Below are 10887 nucleotides of genomic sequence, written 5' to 3'. Positions count from 1 at the left end.
GTGCGCTGCTGGCAGGACTGGAGAATCCTGCTGGTGTGAACGGCCGGAGAATTCTGACCGTTAAGTTGCTTTTACAAGTTTTAAAGGGAAAATGTGTAGAAGAGAAGCGCTTTCAATGTTAAATGCTACTGCAATTTATCTAAGTCATATTATTTTTCAAAGAGCTACTAATGCTTTGGTAATATTACACTTCCGAGAGAAATATGATATTTTAGTCTTTAACTAATCCATCACTTGCATTGCTTTGAATTGAAAATAGCATCTTTGCCCTTTAACAGATAACAATTAAAGGGCTACCATCTTTGAGGAAAAAGTAATTCCTTTGGCACTTAAAAGTTACAGACCGTCCCTCCAGCTTTTAGTTTAAATTTTACACTGAGGCTGGATTTATCTGATGTATGGTAGACTGGGAGTAAAATAGATTAGAAAGTCCAGGGCAAAATTCAGAACCACACATAATGATGTCGGCATTGGACTGGGGTGGGCACAGTAAGAAGTCTCACAACACCAGGTTAAAGTCCAACAAGTTTATTTGGAATAACAAGCTTTCGGAGTGTTGCTCCTTCCTCAGGTGAGTCAAACCTGACCTGAGAACTGATCTGACACTCACCTGAGGATGGAGCAGCGCTCCGAAAGCTCGTGATTCCAAATAAACCTGTTGGACCTTAACCTGGTGTTGTGAGACTTCTTACTGTGCGCACCTAATGAAGCTGGTGAAAGGATGATATTAGAACCACAGGCCTTACTATAGCCCAGAGAACTATCTGAGGATGTCTTACATCCCCCAGATACTCATTTAGTGTCAAACAATTGGAAGAAACACAATGCCAATATCTCCCACAATGGAACAATTTGCAAAGTGTCATTACAGATTGAGTTACATGGATGAACAAGGCCTAAAACCACTTTGACTCTGTTCCCATCCGTCCATGATGTATGGCACATCCTTTTGTACATTCAGTCAATATTGGAAAAAGTGAACAGCTGCAATAGAAAAAAAAATTTGCTCGGAGTAATGTTAGATAAATATTCTTCTCATCCTCTTTCTCTAATAATGGTTGGATTCAGTTGTACCCTTTTTGAATTTCTAATGAAATGGAATGATTCAAACAATCAATTTCTGTTTGTAACCCTGTTCAAACTCTGTGGCCTGTGGTTGTTAATTAACTCAAGTGATAATTAAGAGGTGCTGTTGCCTCCCAATAGTCTACGAATCTCGCTTGTTTACTTTGAAATAATTACAGCACAGTAGTTAATCGTTGAGTGTAGATATCATCACGCATTGATAGTATGAAGCTGTCTGGCTATCAAGTAAACCAAAATATTCACCATCAACAGCTGTAGATGGAAACAAAATAAAGCTATCCATAATGATCACCAGATATTACATGAGATATATGATATGCAAGGCAGAAATATAATGATTCAGGAATCAAATAATGGTTATAAGCGTACATTTTCGGAGATGATTTGAACACGTACTGAGATTCCAACATAAGTATGTTTATGAAATTATACTGGGTAATAAACACCTTCTATGCAGGTATTCCAGGTTTTTAATGCCCTTTGCTGTCACATTAATTTTACTACAATTGTCTCGCTTACTGATTGATCTGCCTGACTTTGAAGTTATTACTTTACTTAATTTTTTTCCAAATTCTTGCTGCTAGTGTTAATGCAGCTTTTTAATCTTCAGGTGTATTCCATTTTTGGATCGAAGGACTAGCTGAGGTATTTTTAATGGTGGTTTCAATTCATCAATTTCCAGTTCAAATCGATGAAGAATCATCGCGACAGCCACCTTCATTTCGTTCATGGCAAAGTGCTGACCAATGCAGTTCCTGCAATAAAAGTGAAACAGGAGGCAGGTTTTGAATCCAGCACCATGAAAAATCATTTAAACCAGTAATATATGTTATTGGGTCACTGTGTACTCCTTATGAATGGGATGGTACCTATATGTTTAATAGTGGCTTGTCTATTCCTTTGTTTTACACTTTAAAACTGCCAAATGCAGATTGAGAGATGACACTTGTGTAAATTGATCTTGTCAATTATATGAAGTTCTGCTCAGTTAATGCATAAATATGGGGTGCTAGCAACAATTCAATGTTGTTATTTATAACATTGTTGGAGAGGAATTTCATAACAAGCCTCGGCTCTCAATTGCCTCTCAATAACAGTTTCATAGCATAAAACACAAAAAAAGGAGACCTGGAAGAAACGGGTACAATGTTTACTATCATGAAGCCATTCAATAAAATCCCTTTTATTTTTCTAACCTCATCCTATGAAACTATGATCACCCCCCAGAACTCCAGCTTCAATTCTTATTTGATTTCATGTATTATTGTCACATGTATTAGGATACAGCGAAAAGTATTGTTTCTGGCACGCTATACAGACAAAACATACCGTATATAGGAAAGGAAAGGAGAGCATCCAGAATGAAGTGTTACAGTCATATATGCACAATTCCTCAAGTTCTAAGTGTCTCGAATGTCAAATGTCTCTTAGAATTTGAGAGTGTACTATGATTGTTTAGAAAATACAGTATATTAGTTATAGATAAAGCAATCTGCATCACAAGAAATTTCTGGCAACCGTCATGAAGACAGTGAACTTAATTTTAGTACCACACAGTTCATGTAACGTTATCAGAAGTTTTCATTCCTTTCTGTCCAGAATAACCACCCCCTCTCCCCCACACACATGTTCCGACTGCATAGTTGGCAACACTCTGAGGTAAAAAATAAAGACCATGATTTTACCAACTTGTCACACCAGTCGATCAATGTGGTGAGTCAGTAAGATAGGGTGAGGTGAAAAATCAGGACTGTGCCTGGTTTTTCACCTCTTGTTCTCTTACTGGCACTGATTTGCCAGCGAAATCGGCTTCATGACCAGAAAGGGCATGAAGCCAATTTCAATATTCATGACATTATTAAAATGTCATTAGTGAGTCTTGGACTCTATTGCCTGGGCTCACTTGTACTTACTCCCCTCACCAGTCAAGATCCTCACCGATGAGGATCATGTCAGGCCTTCACCAATGGACACCAGACATGTTGGCCTCACTGGTGGGACAGGAGCTCATTGAAGCCCTCTGGGTTTTCGGGGGCAGGGCCGGGCAGTGCCCGCAGGCACCCTGGCGCTGCCCACTGGGTACCCTGACAGTGCCACGGGCAGTGCCAAGGGGATGGGGCCTGAGAAGGGGTGGCGCCATGATTGGAGGAAGGCAGGGTGAGTGGAGCTCTGTAGGGGGGAAGGGAAGGGGGAACTCTGCAGAGGGAGGGTTGATGATTGGGGTTGGCCATCAGAGGAGTGGTGATGTCTGTGGAGATTGGGGGGGGGGGGGGGGCGGGGGGCAGAGACCAGCACAGGAAGTGATTGGCAGCAGGTCCCGATGTCTGTGGGAGGGGTGGGGCGGGGTGGGTGGTTACAGGAGATGTCCCAGTACACTGGGAGATCAGGGCTCTTGTGCAATGGCGCCCCAAGAGGTCAGCAACCGGCTCCACTGGCAATATTAGTTTCTGCCCTCCCTCTACTGGTGAGAATCGCATTTGGGCTTTTTTTTTTACTAAGTGCCATACGATTGCATCTGGGAGCTCACTCAAAAAATCAGTGTGATTCTCTTCCGTTTTCATGCTCGTTCACACTTTGAATTTTTTTCATAAAATTCTGCCCAAAGATTGGAGTCACAAGAAAGACACAGTGGAAATGTAATTTTGCAACTATTATGGGGACCTACAATTTGAAACAATGGATCCTACTGTGGGAGGTGTTAGCTCTCAAAACAGACAGGCCATTGTACACGGTACATTTTTATTTTCCCTTGAAACTGATCTTTGTGCAATGACTCCCAATATCAAGTGTGAGTCAAGATTAACAAAGAATTTGGAACTGTCCCAGTAAACTGGAATCCATCCATTTGATAAATTTGAGCCAGGCCTTTACAGGGAAGTTAATTTGCTCAAGGATAACACTACATTGACAATTAGCAGTTCTATTTTACTAATATTTGAAATATTTTGCTACCTTGGTCCAGCAGAGAAAGGTATGAAGGCATGCGTGTGTCTGTTTGCTGAATTTTCAGGGGAAAATCTTAAAGGGTCAAACACCTAAAAAAGAACAAGGTATTATTAAACTGTATTGTTCAGAACGACATTCTTCATGAGATTTGAAATGCATACAGACATTGACAGTTGCTAGGTAATTGTAAATCAGGTTTGTAAAGAGTTCATTTGTCAGTACTGGTTTAAACGAGAATTACACTAGCGACGTTACTATAACATCAGTTGTGGTCTAACAATGGTGTGGAGTTGCCGGCGTTGGACTGGGGTAGGCACAGTAAGTTGTCTCACAACACCAGGTTAAAGTACAACAGGTTTATTTAGTAGCACGAGCTTTCGGAGCATTGCCCCATACCTGATGAAGGGGCAACGCTCTAAAGCTCGTGCTACCAAATAAACCTGTTGTACTTAAACCTGGTGTTATGAGACTACTTACCGTGGTCTAACTAGTTATTGATTCAGATAGAAATTAATAATATTCAGACAGAAACTGAACTTGGAATTCATCTCCAAAGACAGGAGCCATGCAACTCAGTATCCGAATCATGGGTGAGGTTAATTCCATGTCAATAGCTTCACATTAATTAGCTTGCACTAAGTGAGGACACACTTCATTATATGAGTCAATCTGCCCTGGCACGACATCTGGACAGTCCAGGCTGAGTTCAATCTTCAAGTTGAGCAATGTTAGAAGGCTTGCCAATAACTGCTACAAGATCAGGGAAGAACTCATGCTGGAGGAGTGGAGTAGATGAGGAGTGGAGTAGTAGGTTGAAGGAATATAGAGTTAAAGGAGGAGTGCGGGGTGGGAGAAATTGAGCTGGAATGTGGAAGAGCATGCGAGATTAGAGAAGTGGAAGAGAAAGATAAAGCAGAGTAAACGACCAGAGAGTTAGACGTTACTGGAGTTGGTAGTGGTAGAAGTCCAAGGCCTCCAGAGGGAACTAGAGGGAGGAAGAGGTTGTACCCAGCATTCTGTAATGCTGCTAGGACGGCACGGTGGCACAGTGGTTAGCACTGCTGCCTTACAGCTTCAGGGACCCATGTTCAATTCCAGGCTTGGGTGACTATCAGTGTGGAGTTCTCCTTGTGTCTGTGCGGGTTTCCTCTGGGTGCTCTGGTTTCCTCCCATAGTCCAAAGATGTGCAGGTTAGGTGGATTGGCCTTGGTAAATTGCCCCTTAGTGTCCCAAGATGTGTAGGTTAGGCGGATTAGCCCTTGGAAATGTGTGGGCCTGTGAGGATAGGTCGGGGGAGAGGGCCTGGGCAACATATTCTGTCAGAGAATTGGTGCAGACTTGATGGGCCGAATGACCTCTTCCGCACTGCAGGAATTCTATGAAAAGGTCTATTGAAGCACATCTGCTGAATCAAACCATAAGCCTACTTTAATAGAACTACATTTTTGTATTTGCTATCTTCCTTCTACAGCTCTTTGCTTTTAAGTATGGTGCTGGATATTAAAATATTTAAGCAGCACCGTCTACTATCCTATGGTTTTTTTTAACATCATGAAGTTAAGATATACATATCATTACATTAAACATACCATCTTTATGCGTGATGTATCCCCAAAATATGTGACATCATAATAAATGAACCAAAAGAATATAAATATATCCAATAGATATTTTTAGCAATACATCTATATTTAACTTTCAAACTTGCCATTACTTAGAAATGATATGGTCAATTCAATAGTATTATTGCATAACCTTTGCATATGAAAGCAAAGGTTGCATATTATTAATGTAGTGGTGTGAACAATTCATACTCTAGTCATGGAGATGAAAGTTACCTCTGGATTATCCCAGATCATAGGATTCCTGTGAATACAGTAGATACTTACACCTACCAGACAACCTGCAAAAATACAGATGAACATTAGTAACTGTCAACTGTCTCACAACTATGCTGCTTCCTTCTGGTTTGTAAAAGCTTCTGTGGCGTACATCATTTTCCTACCTTCCTGTGTTATGGACAGGAGGGGAACAGTTCAAACTGTACTGATTTCCTCTTGCCACCTGTCTGTAAGCAGCAAGAGTTTGAATTAGTTTTTTTTAAAGAATGAGTGAAGCGGTGGCTTGTGTTCCCAATCCCTTGTTATTTGAGATCCAATTGTGTTAATAATCCACAGCAAACAGCAAACTCGAGTTAGGATTAACTCCGAAAGTTAGTTTATTTTATACTTCTAAAACCCAGAAAAAAAGGAGTGTTTGCCACTTTCCACTCCTCAGATTCACACAGTAACAGTGGATAGAGAAAAGAGGTTTTTTTTTATACGTTCGTGGACGTGGGCGTCACTGGCTGGGATAGCATGTATTGCCCATCCTCAACTGGGTTTCCTCTGGGTACTCCGGTTTCCTCCCAAAGTCCAAAAGACATGCTAGTTAGGTGCAATGGCAATGCTGCATTCTCCCTCAGTGTACCTGAACAGGCGCCGGAGTGTGGCAACGAGGGGATTTTCACAGTAACCTCATTGCAGTGTAATGTAAGCCTACTTGTAACACTAATAAATAAACTTAAACTTGCTCTTGAGTTAAGAGTCAACCACATTGCTGTGGGTCTGGAGTCATATGTCGGCCAGACTGGGTAAGGATGGCAGATTTCCTTCCCTAAAGTTCGTTAGCAAACCAAATAGGTTTCTACAATGGACAATGGTTTCATGGACACCGTTAGACTTCTAATTACAGGTTTTTAAAAAAAATTGAATTCAAATTTTACTATCTGCAGTGGCAGGATTTGAACCTGTGTCTCCAGAACATGGCCTTGCGTTTCTGAATTAGTACTCCAGTAACAATACCACTATGTCATCACCTCCTTTCAGGCTGCCTTTACCTTAAATACTTGTACACAAACTCAGGTACTCAGTCCTCAACAGAATACTATTGTCCTGGAAATAAGGACAACAAACAAAAAACAAAGAACAGTACAGCACAGGAACAGGCCCTTCAGCCGTCCAAGCTGTGCTGATCACATTGTCCTATCTAGACCAACCGCCTGTATCCTTCTATACCCTGCCTGTTCATGTGTCTATCCAGATAAGTCTTAAATCTCGCTAACGTGTCTGCCTCAACCATCTCGCTTGGCAATGCATTCCAAGCCCTCACCACCTTCTGTGTAAAAAAACTTCCCCTGCACATCTCTACTGAACCTTTCCCCCCTTACCTTGAACATGTGCCCCCTTGTAATTGTCATTTCTGCCCTGGGGAAAAAGCTTCCAACTGTTCACCTTATCTATACCCCTCATAATTTTATAAACTTCTATCAGGTCGCCCCTCAGCCTCTGTCTTTCCAGTGAGAACAATCTCAGTTTATTCAATCTCTCCTCATAGCTAATAGCCTCCATATCGGACAACATCCCTGGTAAACCTTTTCTGTACTCCCTCCAAGCCTCCACGTCCTTCTGGAAGTGTGGTGGCCAGAATTGGCCTTATGATTGCTTCAGATATGTGGCTTGTCAGTAGCTAACCTCATTAGCTCTTCTCTTCACGGGCCTGACTTTGACTTCCATAACCAGTATCTTGCTTCAAAAGGCTGTCGGAGATGTTCCTTCTTTAGCCTTCCAAAATCAACTTCCAACATTCAAAAAGCCTTCCTACACTAAAGATGCCCCTGGTTACGAAGCAATAATGTTATGCTTCTCCAAGCTTGTTTGCTTTTCATGCTGTAACCATCTCTAAGAACAATAGAAGCACAGTTCAAAATAAAGCCAAACCTCCACACATACAAACACCTGTGTCTAGCATGTATGTAGCTCTAGGTTTACCCTACCTCACACAGCAACACTAAATAAACCCACTTAAAATAGTACCTCATTTCGAATGTTTAACAATACAAATACAGATCCCTTAAAACTACCTCTGCTTTCCAGACAAATCAAAGTCCATTCCAAAGTCCGAACAAGCAGACTACTAATGGCAAGTCAGCCCTTTTATCTGATAAAAGTGCTCCCGCCCTGTTTTTAGATGCAAAAGGAGTCATAGGTACGTAAAGGTAATCCTAATTAAGTCCTCATTAGTGTAATATTTTAGATATTGTTTGACTAATACAGTCTGCAGAAGCAATTAATGCATGAGCTGTTTGAAACACATCACGTTTAATCACTTCCTGTGACGATGCACACAGTATCTGATTAGTATATTAACAATTAGAATCGATCCTTTAATCTACAATTTCAAAAGTGATTAAGAAAAACACAGGAAGATTTTTGTTCCACATTGAGGAGAACTCTTTCTGCTGCACTCTGAATAATTTTTAAAAAAATGTTTGTGTTGGATAGCAGGGGGGGTTAGATTTTTCTTCTTCACCTCAGTGGCTTAAGCAAGATTCAGTACCAATCTCTCTTCTCAGTAGGTCGATTCTGGGATGTGTGGTCTTTAGATCTGGGGTGAGGAGATTCGATGCCAGGAAGGGAAGCAGGTAAGCTTGGTAGACAGGGAGGAAGCATTACTGCTCCTCCTAGCTCACAAGCCGTGCTACAAAGTCATCTACTTCCTCTACAAAGTAATACTCACTTCCCTTCGGCTGCGTGGGATTCCTAGGGTCCAGTAAATCCAACTGCTCAGAGTTAAACATGGAAGAAAGATTAACTATGAAGCATAGAGCCTTTTGTAATATTTAAATGTCTAACTTGCTTCCTGGGAGTATAAAGACAAAAAGATTGACAAAAACAAATGTAGGTCCCTTTACAGACAAAAACGGGGGAATTCATAACGGGGAATAAAGAAATGGCCGATGAATCAAATTTATACTTTGCTTCCAGTCTTTATAAAGGAAGACATGAATATTGTACCAGAAGTTCTGAGAGAAACAAGTTTTAGTGAGGAGCTGAAGGAAATCAGCATTAGTAGAGAAATGGTTTTGGGGAAATTGATGGGATTGAAGGTGGATAAATCTCCAGGTCCTGATGATCTTCATCCCAAAGTACTTAAGGAAGTGGCCCTGGAAATTGTAGATCCATTGGTGGATATTTTCCAAAATTCTTTGGACTCCGGACTGGTTCCTACAGATTGGAGGCTAGCTAATGTAAGCCCGCTATTCAAAAAGTGAGGTACAGAGAAAACAGGGAACTATAGACCAGTGAGCCTGACGCTGGTACTGGGGAAGTTTCTAGAATCCATTATCAAGGATTTCATAACTCAACATTTGGAAGGCAGTGGTATAATCAGCCAAAGTTAGCATGGATTTACAGAAGAGAAATCATGCTTGACAAATGTATTGGAATTCTTTGAGGTTATAACTAGTAGAGTTGACTGAGGAGAACCAGTGGATGTGGTTTCTTTAGACTTTCAGAAGGCTTTCGACAAGGTCTCACATCACATACTACTTTGTAAAGTTAAAGCACATGGGATTGCAGGTAATGTCTTGAGATGGATAGAAAGCTGGTTAGCAGATAGGAAGTAAAGAGTTGACATAAATGGGTCTATTTCTGATTGGCAGTCAGTAACTAGTGAGGTTTTGCAGGGATCTGTGCTCGGACCCCAACTGTTCACATTATACATTAATGATTTGGAAGAGGGAACTGAATGTATCATCTCCAAATTTGCAGATGACACAAAGTTGGGAGGGTGAGCTGTGAGGAGGATGCAGAGATGCTTCAGTGTGATTTGGACAGGCTGAGTGTATGGGCATATGCATGGCAGATGCAGTATAATATGGATAAGTGTGAGGTTATCGACTTTGGTAGCAATAATAGGAAGATGGATTATTACTTGAATGGGTATAAATTGAGCGAAGTAGATCGTAAGCAAGACCTTTGAGTCCTCGTGCATCAATCGTTGAAAGTAAGCATGCAGGTACAGCAGGCAGTAAAGAAGGTAAATGGTATGTTGGCCTCCATAGCGAGAGGATTTGAGTATAGGGATAAGGATGTTTTGCTGCAATTGTATAGGACGTTGGTGACACACCTGGAGTATTGTGTGCAGTTTTGGTCCTTATCCAAGGAAGGATGTCCTTGCCATAGAGCGAGTACAGTGAAGGTTTACCAGGCTGATTCCTGGGATGGCAGGTCTGTCATATGAGGAGGACTAAGTCGGTTAGGATTATATTCACTGGAGTTTAGAAGAGTGAGAGGGGATCTTATAGAAACTTATAAAATTCTAACAGGGCTAGACAGGGTAGATTCAGAAAGAATGTTCCCAATGGTGGGGGAATCCAGAACTAGGGGTCATAGTTTGAGGATAAGGCGTAAACCTTTTAGAACTGAGGTGAGGAGAAATTTCTTCACCCAGAGGATGGTGAATGTGTGGAATTCACTACCCCAGAATGTAGTTGAGGCCAAAATGTTATCTGATTTCAAGAAGAAATTAGATATAGCTCTCAAGGTTAAAACAATCAAAGGATCTGGGGGAAAGTGGTGGATCAGGATATTGAATTTGATGATCAGCCATGATCAATATGAATGGTGGAGCAGGCTTGAAGGGCTGAATGGCCTACCCCTGCTTCTAGTTTCTATGTTTCTATGATTGTCCACATCCTACTTATGTTAATACCGCAAGAGATGGGGCTGGGGGCAAGTTTCAGATTGTTTTTAAATTATAATATTCAACTTGTCCATACTTTGAGGTTGAACTTATAGCCACAAAATCTGCTGGCCAATTCTTCCAATTCCAAAGACAAGAGGCCATGGCATAAGACTGTTGATTCAGTTCTAAAATAGCATTCTCCCTCTAACAGGAAAATGTCACAATGGTAGATTGGAGCACATTCCTTAGAAGTTAGACCAAGGTACATACTGGGGTAGACTAGAAGAAAATTATTCTGGATTTAACAATGTGACCTGGCACTGCTTGACAGCGGGTACCAATATTCAA

At 41.2% G+C, this 10887-nt stretch overlaps 1 protein-coding gene across 1 annotated transcript in view; it reads right to left on the bottom strand.

Moving 5' to 3' along the window:
- cyp4t8 (cytochrome P450, family 4, subfamily T, polypeptide 8) overlaps positions 1–10887 on the bottom strand; it is an 80942-nt gene continuing 70055 nt past the window's right edge. The window contains exons 10-12 of the mRNA XM_078218475.1: positions 5871–5935; positions 4039–4121; positions 1–1841 (exon numbers count right to left, since the gene is read on the bottom strand). Coding sequence (XP_078074601.1) covers positions 1673–1841; positions 4039–4121; positions 5871–5935 — 317 coding nt within the window. The 3' untranslated portion in view covers positions 1–1672. The remainder of the gene's footprint in view (positions 1842–4038; positions 4122–5870; positions 5936–10887) is intronic.

This window comes from Mustelus asterias, chromosome 8 (assembly GCF_964213995.1).
Source record: "Mustelus asterias chromosome 8, sMusAst1.hap1.1, whole genome shotgun sequence".
In the NCBI taxonomy this organism is placed as follows: Eukaryota; Metazoa; Chordata; class Chondrichthyes; order Carcharhiniformes; family Triakidae; genus Mustelus; species Mustelus asterias.
This window is presented reverse-complemented; position numbering and strand designations above follow the sequence as displayed.